This window comes from Trichechus manatus, unplaced genomic scaffold (assembly GCF_000243295.1).
Source record: "Trichechus manatus latirostris isolate Lorelei unplaced genomic scaffold, TriManLat1.0 scaffold00131, whole genome shotgun sequence".
NCBI classification, from domain to species: Eukaryota; Metazoa; Chordata; class Mammalia; order Sirenia; family Trichechidae; genus Trichechus; species Trichechus manatus.
The window spans coordinates 7908701-7927828 of NW_004444067.1; the positions used below are offsets into that span (position 1 = coordinate 7908701).

The 19128-nt window shown below is 40.4% G+C and overlaps 1 protein-coding gene across 1 annotated transcript in view; it reads left to right on the forward strand.

The window, feature by feature from the left end:
* Window positions 1–19128, forward strand: part of LOC101348966 (uncharacterized) — a 41329-nt gene that overhangs the window by 17006 nt on the left and 5195 nt on the right. The window contains exons 6-12 of the mRNA XM_023739308.1: window positions 1617–3599; window positions 9813–9903; window positions 11088–11179; window positions 12058–12269; window positions 12792–13208; window positions 14867–14993; window positions 15232–15330. Of these exons, the coding sequence (XP_023595076.1) occupies window positions 1617–3599; window positions 9813–9903; window positions 11088–11179; window positions 12058–12269; window positions 12792–13208; window positions 14867–14993; window positions 15232–15330 (3021 nt within the window). The remainder of the gene's footprint in view (window positions 1–1616; window positions 3600–9812; window positions 9904–11087; window positions 11180–12057; window positions 12270–12791; window positions 13209–14866; window positions 14994–15231; window positions 15331–19128) is intronic.

Sequence of the window (19128 nt, forward strand, 5' to 3'; positions counted from 1 at the left end):
TATGTTATAAAGATAATGGAAGTAGAACTATATAATAAGTGACAGTTGAACTGTCAGAACATTTTAAGAATGGGTTCTTATGTCTTGGAATATTTTTAGTGAAAGCACACATAGATTTTAAAAGTTCTGTACCCAAACAGTTTAGATGAAAGATAATGTGTTATGAAAATATGTTGCATGAGTTTGGTTTCTTGATAATTGTGTTGAAGATATGTATGGCAAGTTTAAATAAAACTTTCAGAAAATGTGAGAACGGGTAAAAGTACACGAAATATTTCTAATCCTTCAAGCTTGAAATGACTGTAGCTTATTTATCAAATCTGTTCATTTTCTTCTTAGTACTTACCATATTGTACAATTGTGTTCTTTAATATGATCTGTTTATTATTTATCTTTTCTATTAGGATGTAAGTTTCATAATGGCAGGGCTTATGGCTTGTTCTTATGTGTCTTCAGTGCCTCACTGTAAAAACGTGTAGGGGTGGTGTCTGACCTCCTCTAACTTCACAAGGGGGAAGGAGAATCAAGATCAACAGCCCAAGGCTGATTCCTATGAAGTGCAGATCAGATTCCTCCTCTCTCTGCCATGTTTACCAATTCTCACACCAACCATCCCTCCCGTGGCACTCTGTACTCTGCTGCATTCGGTACTTTGTTGTAGTGGCCACACAGAACTCACAGACAATACAGTTATGGTGTTTATTAGGAAAGTAACAGATTACAGTTCAGATTCAGGAACACTCAAGGATACAGTTCTTCCACCAGGACAGCCTTTTTTCAGCTATGCTCTCAAGCATACCTCTCTGTGGCCCTCAGCTTCTGCCCTGCTCAGGCAAGTGTTACAAAGCTCTTTTAGTCCCTGCCAGTAAGTCCCCAGAGGCACCCCAGGCACTCAGCGTTCTCAGCCTGTGGTCCGGGAAGCCCACTGTGCCATCTCCTGCTGGTCTCTCCTACCACTGCTCGCTGTCTTCTGGGTTACAGCTCTCTCTCTCTCCTGGTTCCAGGAGCTTCTGAACACATGGATCCTGAATCCAAAGGGCACGCTCTCTGCTCCTGGCTGCTCTTCCTTGGTAGTGGTAGGATCCTGTCTTTCCTGCCTCTAGGGTGGTTCATTTCAAGCCCAGTGGGATGGCAGAATTGACCAATCCCATTGGTGGGCCACAATTACCCTATTTGTACAGTCCTACCCAATCATTTAGGTGGGAGTTACAAGACCATGGTTAGAAAGGCCACACAAAAGCAATCCATCATACCACACTCACTCACTGCCTGGAACATAGTAGGCACTCAGTGGGTACTGAGTGAGTGAATTAATCCCTCAGAACATTGAATCAATGCTTCTTCCAACTTTCTTTGTCTTTATTGCTCTTAGGTATTTTTAACATTCTTTCCCCATTTAACAAAGATATTTGTCAACAACCAAAGGGTATTTAATCTACTGTCAGTTACCTGTTTTCAGCATTTAGTTTTTATTATCTAGAGAATAGGCATTTTACTTGGCATTTCTTTCAGACTGAAAAACTAAGTTTAGAAAGTAGTCTGACCCTCAGCATAGCATTTCTTGTTTTTTATTCACAAGCATAGAAAGATTCACAGATTTTTTGTTTTCTTTGTAGAAGAAGTCTGGCAAGTAGATGGTCACATGCTGTGGCATCAGGATAACCAAGACAAGCTTAAAAATGTGAAAAGAGTTCATGGATGTGATGCATTTGGGAAAAAATTCGATCTGAGCATGAACTTTGTTCCTGTAAGGAAATCACACAGTGAAAGTGACTTAGATGGAATAATTTTAAAACATCATGTAGATTTACTTATTCCAAAAGCTGACTGCGAAAAAATGGAACCAAATGACTTTAATGTATTTGATAAATTATTTCTCCATACCAAGCCTGAAGAAACTGACACTTGGTTAAAATACTATGAATATGATAAATATGACAGAATTAGCTACAAGAAGTCACAGATTGTCATATATCACAGAACTCGTTTAGGGGAGAAACTCTTTGAATGCTGTGAATGTAGGAAACGCTTCAGCAAGAAATCAAGTCTCATTAAACATCAGAGCAGGCATATAAGAGAACTAGCCTATGGCTGTGGTAAATGCGGCAAAACCTTTCCGCAGAAGTCACAGTTTATTACACATCACAGAACTCATACAGGAGAGAAACCCTATGATTGTAGCCAATGTGGGAAAGCTTTCTCCCAGAAATCACAGCTCACATCCCATCAGAGGACACATTCAGGAGAGAAACCCTATGAATGTGGTGAATGTGGAAAAGCCTTCTCTCGAAAGTCACATCTCATATCACATTGGAGGACACACACTGGAGAAAAACCCTATGAATGCAGTGAATGTGGTAGAGCCTTCAGTGAAAAGTCAAATCTCATTAATCACCAAAGGATTCATACAGGAGAGAAACCTTTTGAATGCAGGGAATGTGGGAAAGCTTTCAGCAGGAAGTCACAACTCATTACACATCACAGGACTCACACAGGAACGAAACCCTATGGATGTAGTGATTGTAGAAAAGCCTTCTTTGAGAAGTCAGAGCTCATTAGACATCAGACAATTCATACTGGAGAGAAACCCTATGAATGCAGTGAATGTAGGAAAGCATTTAGAGAAAGGTCAAGTCTTATTAATCATCAGAGAACCCATACAGGAGAGAAACCCCATGGATGCATTCAATGTGGGAAAGCTTTCTCTCAGAAGTCACATCTCATATCACATCAGATGACACACACAGGGGAGAAACCCTTTATATGCAGTAAATGTGGGAAAGCTTTCAGCAGGAAATCTCAGCTTGTTAGACACCAGAGAACTCATACAGGAGAAAAACCTTATGAATGCAGTGAATGTGGCAAAGCTTTCAGTGAAAAACTAAGTCTCACGAATCATCAGAGAATTCATACAGGAGAAAAACCTTATGTATGCAGTGAATGTGGGAAGGCCTTTTGTCAGAAGTCACATCTCATATCTCATCAGAGGACTCATACAGGAGAGAAACCCTATGAATGTAGTGAATGTGGAAAAGCCTTTGGTGAGAAGTCAAGTCTTGCCACTCATCAGAGAACTCACACAGGAGAAAAACCCTATGAATGCAGTGACTGTGAAAAATCTTTCTCCCAGAAGTCACAGCTCAATACTCACCAGCGAATTCACACAGGTGAGAAACCCTATGAATGCAGTTTTTGTAGGAAAGCTTTCTTTGAGAAATCAGAGCTAGTTAGACATCAGAGAACTCATACAGGAGAAAAACCCTATGAATGCAGTGAGTGTAAAAAAGCCTTCAGGGAGAAATCAAGTCTCATTAATCATCAGAGAATACATACAGGAGAGAAACCTTTTGAATGCCATGAATGTGGCAAAGCCTTTTCTCGTAAGTCACACCTCATACCACATCAGAGGACCCATACAGGTGAGAAACCCTATGGGTGCAGTGTATGTAAAAAGGCATTCTCTCAGAAGTCACAGCTTGTTAATCATCAGAGAATTCATACAGGAGAGAAACCTTATCAATGCAGTGAATGCCCAAAAGCCTTCTCTCAAAAATCACAGCTCATTAATCATCAGAGAACTCACACAAAAAAGACATGCTAGAAAAAAATGTAACCAATATGAGCCTTTGACTGAGATCATACTTCATTGTACTGCAGAAAGTGCAGTTATGGTAAAAGTTTCAGATACTAGTCACACCATGTTGTATGTCAGAGAACTCCTTTAGGGTAGCAGCTCTATAAATAAGGCTATGTAGGTTTCAGCAGCTAAACATACTTAAGTGTTAGAACTCAGTAGAATGAGCTTATGAATGCACTGAATTTCAAAAACCTTTCAAACCATAGTCAAAGCTCACACAATGGAAAATTTCACCGTGAAGAGAAATCCTGTGAATCCTGTAAATAGCAGTAAACCTTTCAGAGGTCAAATCTTATTAGCTGTTGGAAATATTTCCACAGATATAAATTCTAGTGCTTTGAGTGAGGGGATACCTCATAAATGCAGCAAGTGAGGCAACATCTTGAAGAGATTACAGTTCATTGTACACCAGAAAATGCCCTCAGGAATGAGATTATATGAAAATACTAAATATGGGACTATCTTCAGCAAGTAAACCAGCTATATTGCATATTGGGGAATTCATATTGTGGAGAAACCTATCAATTTAAAGACATTGAAAACATGTTCTAGAGAGAATGCTATAAGGGAAGCCATATACTTTTTATTGACATGAGTACCAAAAATACCCAATTCTAAATAGTTAACAGGTGTCCACTCTGAAGTATGAAGCTAATAAAATATATGAATAAACTGAGTCATTGAAATATCTGAATAAGAAATTTCTTAGTGATATTTATGGCTTATGTTCCTGTGTCACATAATATGTTTCATATTTTGGAATTGCGTATGATAATGTAATTGGGAGCAGTTGCTTTGTAGTGCCTCTGATGTCTGTCAAGACACACTTTGTGCCACTGATTTATCTATTTTAACAATGCTATAAGAATGGTAGTTGATATAACAGGGCTTATTGCTAAATAAAGGAGCCCTGGTGGCACATTGATTAGGCATTTGGCTGCTAACCAAAAGATTGGTGGTTTGGACCTGCCCAGCATCTCTTTGGGAGAAAGACCTGGCAATCTGCTCCTGTAAAGATTACAGCATAGAAAAAAGCTTATGGGGGCAGTTCTCTGTGACATGGGGTCACTATGAGTTGAAATCAACTCGACGGCACCTAATAACAATAACAACGTTGCTAAATAAGTAGTCTATAAATACCACATCCTTTTTTCCTTATCGTTTTATGGCACATATAACGGGTCTGTTTTTATTATTGGAGTCTCTGGGTGGTACAAATGGTTAACACACTTGGCTGCTAACCCAAAGTTTGGAGATTTGAGTTCACTGAGAGGCTCCTTGGAAGAAAGGTTTTGCAATCTACTTCTTAAAAAGTCAGCCATTTAAAATTTTGTGTAACACAGATCTTCTTTGACACACATGTGGTTACCATGAGTCAGATCAGCTCAACGGCAACAGGTTTTTTTGTTTTTCTATTTTTTTTATTGCTGTTACTGACCTTTCTCTTCAGTAATAGAAGCCAAAACTATACAAAGTCTTACATAGTCTCAGAGTCTAAGAAACTGTTTATATAAAACACTTAATAAGCACGCAAAGGCAAGAACCACAGAATATCAATACTTGTACATGATACAGAATAAGCAAAAGATGATAAAGTAAATGATAGTAAATAGTGCTGTGCAACATCTTTTTCTCTTTTAAAGTGAGACACCTTCATTCAAGTATGTATATCAAATATTGTGTAGCCCAAGTACAACTGTATGTTAATTTAGTGTGATGAAATATCATGGATACTGTGTGCGGCTATTATGTTCTTAGTGTTTCATAAGATATTTTGTAAGTGAAAATTATTTGGAGAAACCCACTTAAGAGTCACTGTTCAGAAAACTGTAAAACAGAGAATTTTGTGGCGAGAAATATATTTTTGACATAGTCAAGGAAGCCTATTTTGCCTTCCTGCAAATGTAAGTATGCTTCTCGTTGAAAATACATGAACCGTTTCTTGTTAAAATTTTTTAGCATTTGCTTTATAATGTTTCTTGACAAAGTCAAAAGTATTTTTTGTATGGTGATGAAATTCAGAAGAGTTCAACATGAAGCTTGATTTTCAACCCAGAAAAATCAAGCTTTTCCTCTAGTGCACAAATTGTTATATAAGTATAGTGTGTTGCACCTTTGATTCTGTCAGTATTTTTTCCTTCAATTCTGCAACATTGTTGAGAGGTTGGTATTTTAATTGAGAGTAATTTTCTGAACCAACATACCAGGGTTTTATAGCCAAATAATCCTGTTTATCCACATGGTAGTGTTTGAAGGATTCAATTTTTTATTTATACTCCAAATTATGATTTTCCTGTTTTTCTCCCTAATATCTGAAACTCATTTTACCAGATGGGGGAACCAGAACATTGTGAACGACCAGATAGTTACAGGGCAATATTCTTTGTCCTAGTTTGTGTTTTTAATTTTTTCCCAGTTTTTCCTTCCATCATGAATCTCTTCCTTAGGCCCAGAGATTGATTCAATCTTGGATAAAGCTCAGGAATCTATGTTTAAAATTTTTCTAATCTTCACTCCGATTCTACATTATTCCATTAACTATTAAGCAGTTAAACCTATTACTTCCTTCATGGATAATGAACTGGATAATGTTCCTGGATAATGGAACTTTGGCATTAACCTATAGATTAAATACCGAAGAGCAAACTGTTGTTTTTCCAGGCAGGTGTTGGTCATAAGAGAGGGCCGATGTTGACAAAGAATTCTAATAGAATGATCTGAGCTGATTTGAGGAGCCAGATAAATCCTGTTGAACCCACTGGTAGCCTCTCCATTCTAAAGTCATGACAGTGCTCTGATTCTGCAAATAGAGATTCTTAATGTTATTTATTGAAATTACCTTGGTAAACCACAAAAACGTCCCCACCTTTCTCTTCATTGATTCCTATGACAAACTCCACATCAAGAAGAAAGCCAGTTTTTTCTTTTTTTATTGCAGTGAAAATATACACACCAAACATCTGTGAATACAACTTCCACATTTACAAATCAATGACATTGATTACATTTTTCTTGTGCCACCATTATCACTATCCTCATTCAAAACATTGCACCACCATTAAGATAAACTCAATGCTCCCCAAACAAAAACTCCTTTCCTCCTCCCTCCCACCCCTGGTAACTATTAATAATCATTGGTTTGTGTATATTTGCTTTTTTTTCACATAGATGATATGGTGTTTGTCCTTTTGTGACTGACATCTTGCTCAACATGTTTTCAAGGTTCATCCATGTTGTGGTATGCACCAGAATGTCATTTGTCTTTACAGCTGCATAATATGCCATTGTGTATATATATACTACATTTTGTTTATCCATGCATCTGTTGGTGGACATTTTGTTTTTTCCCACCTTTTGGTTATTGTGAAAAGTTCTGCAATGATCATTGGTGTACAGGTTTCTGTTTTGTGTTCCTGCTTTTACTTCTGGGTGTATAATGAGTGTTGGGATTGCTGAGTCATATGGCAATTCTACATTCAAGTGTTTGAGGAACCACAAAACTGTTTTCCATAGTGGCTGCACCATTTTACATTCCCACCAGCGATGGATGAGGGTTCCAGTTTCTTCACAGCCTCGCAAACACGTTTTTCCCCCCTGAGGTGATAACCTCATTCTGATTTTGATTTGCATCTCCCTAATGGATATGAGTTGGAATCAACTCTACAGCAATGTTTTGTTTTTTTGTTTTTTTTTGGTAAACAGCTAATGATGTTGAGCATCTTTCCATGTGCTTGTTGGCCATTTGAATATCCTCTCTAGAGAACTGTCAAGTCCTTTGCCCACTTTTTGATTGGGTTGTCTTGTTGTGGTTAAGTTTTAGAAGTTTTATATGTATTTGTTTATATTAGGACTTTATCCGTTACATGGTTCCTGAAACGTTGGAAAACCAGTGTTAATATTAGACCATAGTTTGTTATGATTTTGTGAAGTTATATTGAGATAGAGTACTTAATGAGGCCAACTGTGGCTCATCATCTAGGTTCTTCCACTTACCTGAAGATGTGCACCGTTCTGAACGGGTCAGTTTACATTGTATTCCTTTTACTAAGTAATGGGTTTTTTGAGGTTCACTTTGTGAATTTTGAGATCTGTCCCAGGGATGCCTTTTGTTCATCTTTTCTGTGTGTGCTCTTGGTATTTTCTGACACAGTTATGTGTGTATGGATCCATGTGTTCCTGATCTTTTGGTTTCAAGAAGATCACTTATAGAACTCTGAGATGAAATGAACCCAAAGAATGCCACATTTATCTAACAGTACCTTTATTAAATAGAATGTAGATCAATAGGTATTTGTAATCTATACTTCGAGACCACAGTTTTTTTTTTTTTTATTATTCTAGCAGTATGAACCTAGATTGTCAATTTCAGCGGGCTTGTTAGTCTACAAATATGGTACCAACAAGCTTTCAGATGTCCAACTCCTAGAACTGGCTTAAGTGCAGATGAACTAATCCATGACACTTGCAGCTGCTTGCGTATTTTTTTGTGCCTTCGTTCTTCCATTGTCCATTTTTCCACACCTGTACGTAATGATTATTTTGAAATTCAATTCTGATTACACACTCTCCTGTTGAAATATTGTGTGGCTCATTGTGGACTTAAGTGTAATCTTGTTATGGCATGCAAGGACTTTTATGCAAACCCATGCCTATCTCTTCATCATTTCTGAATTCCTTATCTTTCCTCCTACACAATATTTTCTGTCCCCATTGACCTACTTACAGTTCCTTGAGATTCCTACAATTTCTTATGCTTTTGAATATCTACTGCAACTGGAATGATTTGTTCTTCCTAGAAATGCCTATTCAACCTACATGAACCTGTACATATATTTCTCACTCTGATAATACAGTCATTGCATGTGTTATACTTTCTTTTCGAAAGTTTCTTGAAAGCTAGGACAACTTATCTGTGTATATAATTTAGCTGCCTGTTGCTGTGTTTTCTACCACGTGCAGAAACGTGGTCTGCAATAAGAGAAGAAGGAAACCATCATGGAAGCAGAGTCAGGGAACTGTCTTGATTTCTAGATTCATCTTTGCCCTCTTCATGCCTTGATTGTTGAATTCTTCTGGGATACCCCAAATATCCTAATAAATTCCCATTTTTGCTTCAGCTGGTTTAAATTGTGTTCCTTACAATCAAAATATTCTTAACCAATACAGAAACAGGCATAGTCACAGGTTGGGTTCTGTGGAAGCAATATGAGATGAAGTTTTGGGTGTTATAGATTGAATTATGGTCCTCCAAAAATGTATGTTGTAAATCCTTATCTCTATGCCTGTGGTTATGATCCTATTTTGTAATGGGTTGTCTTTGTTATGTTAACGGGGCAGGATTAGTGTAGGGTGTATTTTGAGTCAATCTCTTGAGATATTAAAGAGATTAAACAAGCGAGCAGACCAGAGATGGGGGAAGAGAGATGCCAAGCCACATGAAGATGGCCCAGGAGCAGAAGCTCGGAAGAAACAAGGACCTTCATCCAGAGACAACAAAAGTGAAAGCGTTTCCCTAGAGTCGGTACCCTGAAATTTGGACTTCTGGCCTCCTAAACTGTGAGAAAATAAATTTGTTTCTTAAAGGCATCCACTTATGGTATTTCTGTTATAGCAGCACTAGATAACTAAGACAGGGTGCAAGATGTTTATTACAGATCAGCACCTGTGAGATGATGGGATAATAAATAGGAAACAGTTGAGCAGAGGAAAAAGTCAGTGTTGTAGGTTGACAAAACCTTGGCCAAGCTATCATGAGCTCTGGAGTGAGTATAGCTCATCAGGTGTCTCATTATCAGGCCAGAGTGGTCAGGCCTTTATAACCCTGCACCACTCAGTCACTAGCAGCAGGCTGCTACGAGAAGGGAGGAACCTCAGGTGAAGCAATTCTCTGCTGAGGCCGACTCTGAAAAAGCTGACAGCTGGAGGTTGTCTTCTGACCACTCTCCCTACAGCTGGGCAGTCAGTCCTTTGAAGAGGGATCTGTGTGATGCAGCTCCTTGTCTACCACAGTCTGTGTCTTCCAATCCTTACATCCACTTTTCCGTACTACATTTGGGGAGCTGCTCCTCTAGGAGTCTGGTGGCCTCTTTCTGAGGGGAAACCTGAAAAAGGAAGGTTAGTAGGGCAAACTACGCTGTTCCTGCTGCACTTGTTTTCTCTCTTATCCATTCTACAGTCTCCTCACATCCAGTTATCACCTTTGCTGGCATCAGTGGCTTATCTCGTTGCATTACTCAGATCCTCATCGTCTCGTTTGACTATTCAAGGTACTCCAAAGGCCCAGTGGAATTTTTGACAGCATGAGACCCACAAAAAATGGCATTTGGGGAAACAAGGTTAGCATAGTCAGTGAGGAGTGTAATATAAGAAAAATTTGAAGATAGGGGTGAGATGATGCAATCTTGTGGAGCACATTAAGAAATTTTGCCTTTATATAAGAGCATTCAAGATCCATCAAATAATACGAAGCAGAGAAATGACATGATCAGAATAGCTTTCATAAACATCAGGCTAACTTGTGTGTGAAGAAAAGATTTGGGGAAATGGATGTGGTATAGTTATGGCAAGATTCCAGGTGAGAGATGATTCAAAGTTAGTTAAGAACACATATCAGTCTCAACATGTCCCAAAACAAATTCATTTTCTTCTTTCCTAACTATCCTTATTTTCCCTTGTTATCTTAATGAAATGGTTAGTCAAGAGATTTGGGCAAGTCATCTGTGGTATAATTGGAAGTTGAAGTTATGAGAGTGTTGACATAGCATTAAAGAAGCTCTAAGGAGTGAACTGGAAATATTTCATTCAAGCAAGAACCTAATTCTTCTTTCCCTCTTATCTACCATATCATCATCAGGTTCTAAATTGTTTCTTGAATAAAATTTTCTCCATTTCCTCTGCAGTAGTTCAAATCATAGTCTGGCGAATACAGAACTAACGCTGTCACTGGCCTTCTTGGCTTAAGTCCTTCCTTTCAATTCACCCTTAACACTACACACTACAATGCAAATGACTGTCACACTTTTTAAAACTCTTCAGTGTCTTCCCCTTGCTCATTGAGTCACATCCAAGTTCCTTCATGAAGCCTTGCTTACTTCAGCCTCATTTATTTCACACCACCTCTCCTTTGCCCTCTTTTCACCAAGCCATTTTTTTTCCCCTCTCATCTTTTTTATTGGACCTTTTTATTCCTTGCCTCTAAGTCTTTTTCATAAACAGTTCTCTCCGCTTGGAACAATATTCCCTGATTCAGTTGGCCAACTACTAAATCTTCATGTTTTTATATACAGTGAAACCTGCGAGAGCCGGAACTCAATGGGACTGCCTTTTTTTCTGATCCCACAAGATTTCCACCTTTGATATGGTGCTGTCTTAACACTTTCTATATCGCTGGTTTTAGTGGAAAATATTTTGAGTTTTCCTTCTCTGACAAGTTTCTGCCTTTCTCTGACAGGTTCCGGCTTTTCCAGGTTTTACCGTACAATAATTCCTCTCCCTTTCTATCGCATTCGGACTCTGAGCTCTTCGAAGACATGGACGTTTCTGGTTTGTTCTCTAGATCTTCCCCTATGTGCCCTGGATATGCCAGGCACAACGCTGGAAGGGAAGGTAATTCAGATTCCTCCTTCTGGAGGGCTTTAGGGCGGGTAACAGACCCGGAAGAGATTAAGGGGGCAGCTTCTCCAGCACACAATAGCAAACGAAGCCATCCCAGAGGCCGCGTCCTTTGACTATTGTCGAGTTGCTCAGGCATCAGGGTTCACGTAAGAGAAGCGTTCCTCTTCCGGCACCGGGGTGGAATCTTGGCCGCTCACAGGGCTGCGAGGGATTAGGGGAACTGTAGTTCTCCGAGGTCCTTGTTTCGAGGCGCTGAGGGAGCGAGGAGGGGATTCTGGTTATTGTAGTTGCCTCAGGACTGAGATTTTTGTCTCAAGGTGCTAATGCTACGTTAGTTCTCGGAACTGTAGGTGTCTAATACCAACTGCTGTTGCCTCGACGCCCTTTGAGAGGACCCGCTAGGAGTTCTGGGAATTGTAGTTATCTGAGAGTGGCGCCCTGCATCATAAGAATGGAGGCTGCGGTGGATTCAGGGAATTGTAGTCTGAGGCTTGAGCCCATTGTCTGCAGTCGCAGTGGGCGCGGCCCCAGGGCTTTCTGGGAGTTGTAGTTTTCAAGGTGGAGCCGTACTTTCTAGCGTGGAGGCTGCGGTGAGTTTTGGAAACCGTAGTTGTCTGATGCGGGCAGTTAGTGTCCCGAGGTGCAGTGGGCGCGACCCCGGGGCGTCCTGGAAGTCGTGGTTTTTCTGAGGGTGGAGCCCTTCGTCGCCAGGGGAAGACGGCAGCGCTTTCTGGGAGTTGTATTTGTCTGAGGGCGGAGCCCTATGTTCCATGCGCGGAAGTTGCTGTGGCTTCTGGGAACGGTAGTTGTCGCCGGCTGCCGGGCACGTCTCCAGTCGCAGTCGGCGCGGTCCCGAGTCATTCTGGAAGTTGTAGTTTTCCGAGTGTGGGGCCCTTCGTCCTTAGATCGGAGGCCGCGATACCTTCTGGGAATTGTAGTTGTCCTAGGCCAGCGACCTTCGTCTCCGGGAGCTGTCGGCGCGGCACCGATGCATTCTGGGAGTCGTAGTTTTCTGAGGGTGGAGCCCTCCGTTTCCAGCTAGGAGGCCGCGGTGGCCTCTGCGAACTGTAGGTGTCTGAGGCCAGAGGCCGTTGTCTTCAGGCGATGTTGGCGTGGCGGCAGGATGTTTTGGATTTGTAGTTGTCTGTGAATGGAATCGTTAGTCCCAAGTGCAGTGACCGCCTGTCTTTATGAGAATTGTAGTTGTCCTAGGCTGACGGCCATTGTCTCCAGGCACAGTCGGCGCAGTCTTGAGGCGGCCTGGGAGTTGTGGTTTTCTGACTGTGGGACTTTCGGCCCAAACAAGAACGGTCGCGCGTCCTTCTGGGAGTTGTAGTTGTCTGGGGGCGGGTGGCCTACTCCAGCAGCTCTCCTGGGCGGTCTGGTTCCGAATCCGGTCCCTGAGCTCCCGAAGGCGCAGTCCTCGCGACGCCGGCGGTGGGGTCCTTGGGCTGCGGAGCCGAGAGTCTGGCCTGGTTTGGGCCCGAGTCAGGTAATGAAAGCTCTCTCCGCGCCCTGCGCTCTCGGCCGGCGGTGACAGGCCTGTGGGCCCGGCCTGTGCCGTGGAGCACTTCGGGGATCTGGGCCAGTGACTCTGTTCCGAGTCCGGAAATCCTGTGCCAAGAGTAAGGAGGAACCGCGGCGTCCTGTGACCGCGACTAAATGCGGAGGTACTGGGAGCGCTGGCCTGGTTTACGCTCCGCAGAGCCCGCGCCGTGGCAAGAACGGAATGGCCGGAGTCTGGCGCGATGCCCCACCTGGCGCCCCGGGCCGTTCTGGCTCCCCGACTCTGTGTGTGGTGGGGGTGTCTGTAACGAGAATCTCCAGTGAGGGGGAACACAGTGCCTCGTGCACGGCCAAGATGACCTGCTCGCTCATGTTTCCTTTCTCTCCCTGCCAGCTGTGCCATTTTAGATTTTGCTGTTCTCCTCGGTCACTTCTGCGAGCCATGTTTCAGGTAAGCTGGTGTTTCCTCTTCTTTCTGAAGTGACGCCTTATTTTTCAAGACTTTGGATATATACTTTCTTTCTCCTGAAACTTCTTGCCTGACACAACCCCAGCACTCTGCCCCGTTTCTTCTTTTCAGGTGCTTGTACACAGGAGCCTGACGGAACGCTGTCCAGACATGGGTGGGCTTCTGACATGGCATGCTGTCTCCTCTTTTTCCCCAATATTGGAATGAGGACTGCTTTACTTTATGTCACTCACACTAACTACACTTCAGTCGTTTATTCAACAGGTTTTTATTATCTACTTTTATTGAGCACTTGTACCAGTGATTCCCAATGTGTGATCCCTGAACCAGCAGTATCAGCATCACCTCAGAATTTATTATAAATGCATATTTTTGAGCCCTACCCCAGACCTTCTGAATCAGTCTCTGGGGATGTGGCCTAGCAGTCTGTGTTTTAACAGTTCCTCCAAGTGATTTCAATGTATGATAAAATGCGAGAACCACTGACCTATCTTAGGTCTTGGGGTGCAGCAGTGAGCAAAACAAAATCTCTGAATTCATAGAGGTTTTCAGATATGACATTAAATTTCTTTAGCAAAGAGCACTATTATTTTGTTTGCTTGGAGCTAAATGCCTGGCTGGCCACCATTCCTCACTGGGCCAGGATAAGAGGATCAATCATTCCAAATTAGTTCTGTCTTTAGCTCCACCTCTCTATCCTACCTTTTGTCATACTTGTCTCCAATTCCAGAGACTCTTGAGTTTTGCTGGGGAGTCCAATGTCCACCTCTGCTGTAGATCTGACTGTTCAGTTTAGGCAACAGCTTCATTATCAGTCAATGATCTTTGATTGCTTTTTTAAATTCTAAAATTGTAAAAATAACTCTGCCATACACCCGGTCTATTACTGGTTTGGGATCTCTTAAGTTCTTTTTCATGTCTTATAAATCAGGTGGGTAAACCCAGGTTGAAAAGATGGGGCCTGTTTATTTATTGTTTCTCCTAACCCTGAGGGAAAGCCCTTTAGATTCCACCCTGGGAAGTATTATGTTCTCTCCTTAGGAGGTCCTTTCACTTTGCTGTTTTTTCTCCTTATTCTGTGATATCACTAAAAATGCCACAAAGTTTCACAGCTATTTCCTTAGGACTGGGGACAATTGTGACAAACTCTAGAGTGTATGTCCCATTGGAAAGGTGCTGCTGCTATCTGCTCCATCCTGTTGTTACCATGAAGAAATTCTGACCAAATCACATTAAAATAGGCTGGCATTAAAGAAAACATATACTGCATATTAAATACAAAAGAATAGTCTTCACTCTCCATGAAGTGTTATAACATGTTAAGACTTTTTACAATCAAAGCTAGAAGTCCATGTTGTTCTTGTGCATAATTTATTCTTTCTTACAAAATTGTAAATTATCTCAGGATAAATCACATATATTTTTTCTCCTTTTCTCTAGTTATATAACAAAACAAAAACAACTAGGCTTTTAGCTATATACAGTGATTATTTGACCAGCATTACTCAGAATTCAGAAATCTCCCACTGCCACTACTTATACTTGCTATCCTCCCTCTGCAGTGGGACTCATTTCATTCCTTGATCAGGGCCTTTTGGTGACATGGGTGCTATTGTGGAGATATCTGTATGTCATTTCAGGGGTCAGTGACATTCAGAGATGTGGCCATAGACTTCTCCCAGGAGGAGTGGGAATGGCTTCAGCCTGCTCAGAGGGATTTGTACAGATGTGTAATGTTGGAGAACTATGGCCACCTGGTCTCACTGGGTAAGTATTACCTCTAATCTTCCCCAAGTCAGAATTTTCCTTTTAGGCTGGTTGTTGTGAATGTTAGCTGGCTGAATTTTCCCAAGGATGGTATGGTTTTTTTATGAGTTTTTAAGATGAGGATTATAGCTTCATCTAATCTAAGTAGACATCTTTCATACTTATGTCTGACTTTTTTAATGGCCCCTCTTTTCTGAGGATTCAAGGACTATTTTGAATTCATTTCATTTTCTATAAGCAGGTCTTTCCATTTCTAAGCCAGATGTGGTTTCCTTATTGGAGCAAGGGAAAGAGCCTTGGCTGGGGAAAGGAGATGTGAGAAGAGATCTGTTTTCAGGTGAGTTAGAAGGAAAATGTTACAACCCAACTAGTCAGTGAGAAAGCAACACTTTGTATATGTTGGCTGAAAAGTTTTCTCTTAAAGATACCAGAAATATTGGAGGCTGGGAACTCTCATCAGTGGTAGCTCCATAAGGGACCACATCACACCTACTTACCAGTCTCCCCTCAACTCTCATTTTATACATTCCCTGCTTTCTCACAAATAGATGTGTCCCTCTTTCTTTTTATTGTTCCTTCTCTCTGGTCTTTGAATTACATATCTTTTTTGGTTCTCTTTTTATCCAAATTTGCATAATTTTAAAGTTAACAAAGAAAGCTAGCATAGCTATATTAATCTCAGACAAAATAAAATTTAAGACAAAAAACCTTACTAGAGATAAATAGGGTCATTTTATAATAATATTCAATGAACCAGGAAGATATAACAATTCTAAATATGTATATATAGCCTCAAAGTATAAAAATTGATAAAACTTGATTAAATGGGTATCTTTAAGGATTCGAATCATACAGATTATATTCTTTGATCACAATACAGTTAGGTTAAACATGAATAACAAAAAGATAAGTAGAAAAATTCCCACATATATCGAAATTAAGAATTATACTTTTTAACAAAAAGTAACTCATTGGACAAAGAATGAATTATAAAAGAAAATTAACAAATTCTTTTTTACTGAATTATAATAATACATATCAAGACTTGTATAAAGTAGCTAAAACATTATGTAGACGAAAATTATAGCCTTAAGTACTTACATAAGAAAAGAATAAAAATTGAAACTTACAAAGTAAGTATCCATTTTAAGGGACTGAAAAAAGAACAGCAAAATAAATCCCAAGAATGTAGATAGGCAGAAGTAGTAAAGATATAAGCAGAATAAATAAAATAGAAAAATTACAATAGTTTTCCCTCATTTTAGAATGTCTTTATTTAGCCTTCATTTTTGAGGAATATTTTCACTGAATATAGAATTCCCAGTTGACTGTTTTCAGTACTTTAAAAATGTTCCATTGCTATCTGGCCTTTAGGGTTTTTGATGAGAAATTCTGTTCTAATTCTCAGTGATATATAATTGCCATTCTGCTTTTATATCTTGAACCTGGTTTTCTTGGTTGCACTTTTTACTCATTCACCTGGGAAATCATATGTCAAATGCTATACTGAATCTATGCAATTAATTCCAACAGCTTTTTCTAATATCATTAAATGTCCACGTTTCATACTGTATTTCAGTTCCTAACTAGTTTCCTTGATGAACTCTTTCTAGATCAAACCTTTTTTTGTTTTAATCTGTTACAGTGGATTTTCGTATCTCTTATCTCTGATCTTTTATACAATTTTTCCTCTATAATAACTTACTCTCATGTCTCATATCATTAATTAAATTTCTTTTGTGTTCTCTTTGTCTTACTATTTATATGCTCAGCTTCTGAAGAGAATTACTCAGTTTATATCCCCAGGGTTCTTAATCAGGTGCTCAATAGATATGGAATTCATTTATGGAGAACTCACCATTTTCTTAGCTATTTCTACTTCCTTCCCAATACTAGTCTTTTGTGTCCCTAATATGTATGTTCATAGATACATATATATACATAGGTATAGATCTAGAATGAGTGCTGAGATAGTTATTAAATACACATCATGTCTATTTACTTCTTTGCAGAAGCTTAGAGTCAGGATGATATGAAAGATAGTATTCTCCCAAACAAAATAATAACTCTCTGTGTTTTAGAGAAAAATGAAAGTTTGGATGTCTTTGGAAATAATTTAAAATATACAGAAAAGGTATAAGAATACCTATATCCGTTTACCCACATTCACTTATTGTTAATACTTTGCCCCGTTTGCTTTTTCATTTGGAATATGATTTATTTTTTTAAACATTTTAGGTTAAATTGTATACATCATGGCCTTTACTCCTAAATACTTAAGCATGTGTTTCCTAAGAATAAAGATAACGAGGCAATATTTAAAAAGAAAGAAAGCAAAAAAACTTCATATTATAAAATTATGCTCCAAATGAAAAAATGATGAAGTCCATTCATAAAATTCAAACTGGAGAAATTAGGCCTAATATTTATCTATCAAAGGCATTTTTGGATAGACGCCATTACACCAAGACTGGGTTTCAGATGTGACTTTAGAAGGTACAGTTAGAGTAGCCTAGAAGATAGTTTTGAAAGTGTCTTAGGTCATTTAGTGCTGCTATAACAGAAATACCACAAGTGGATGGCTTTGACAAAGAGTTTATTCTTTCACAGTCCAGTAGACTACAAGTCCAAATTCAGGGCGTCAGCTCGAAGGGAACACTTTCTCTGTTGTCTCTGGAGGAAGTTCCGTGTCATCAGTCTTCCCTTGGTCTGGGAGCTTCTCTGCATAGGAGCCTCAGTTCCAAAGGATGCAATCTGCTCCTGGCACTGCTTTCTTGGTTGTATGAGGTTCCCATGTGTCTCTGCTCACTTCTTTTATATCTCAAAAGAGATTCGCTTAAGACACTATCTAATCTTGTAGACCTCATCAGTATAACTGCTGCTAATCTATCTTATTACATCATAGTGATAGAGTTTACAATACATAAGGAAATCACATCAGATTACAAAATGGTACACAATCATAGAATACTGGGAATCCTGACCCAGCCAAGTTGACAGATACTTTTGGGGGACACACTTCAATCCATGACACCCCACCCTTTGGCCTCCCCCAAATTCATGTCCTTGCCACTTGTAAAACATATTCACCCCATCATATCATAGCAAAAGTCTGAAATAACTCTAAGTCCAAAATCTAAAAACTCCTCTTCATCTGTGAAATCTAGAATACAAGTTATTGGCTTCCAAAGGTACAATGGTGCAACAGGTAGGCACAAGCTAGACATTTCCATTACAAATGGGAGAAAATGAAAGGAAAGAAGGCATAACAGCAAGCAAGTTAGCAGAACACATTACATTAGCCCTCAGGGCTTTGCAAAATAATCCTGTATTTTCTGAGATAACTTAGACAATGGCCCTGCCCTCCAGACTCTAGGTATTGGCCACACTCTCCAGATTCTGAGTGGAGGCCCCTCGACCCTGGGCTTCAGATCTGCCTTCCAGGCCCACTGGGATGGCAACTTTCCTCCCTTGGCTTTAGGCACACTGTTCTCCTAGTCCATTGGAGTGATAACTCCACTGTTAGAAACACCAGAGGCCATGGCTCCACTCTTTGAAACCCCAGAGGTCCTGGCCATACATTCTGAGACTGAGACAGCTTGGCTTCTTGTGTCCCTTGTCTCTTCAGCTTCGGTTTCCTGGTTCTTTGGCCTCTCGGCTCCTCGGGCCTCATGCCAACATCTGCCCTGCTGGGGCAAGTGTTCCAAAGCTCTGTAGCTCCCCTGATAAGTGCCCAGAGGCACCCAACTCTGCAGGAAGCCTCCTGCAAACAGGCACTCAGCTCTCTTGCTCCGTGAGTCGGCAAGCCTAGCTCCACTGATAAGTGCCCAGAGGCATCCTCCTCCACCAGAAAGCCTCCGGTGCACAGGCATTCAGCTCTCTAGCTCCGTGGGTCGGCTCCAGTGCCATCCTGTGCTGGTCTCCCGATTCTGCTGCTGCTGCTTCTCTGCTGCTCCTCTATCCATTCACAGTTTCAAAACCACTTCCACATTTTAGGTATCTGTTAGAGCAGCACCCTACTCCGAGTACCAAATTCTGTCTTAGTCATCTAGTGCTGCTATAACAGAAATACCACAAGTGGATGGCTTTAACAAAGAGAAGTTTATTCTCTCACAGTCCAGTAGGCTACAAGTCC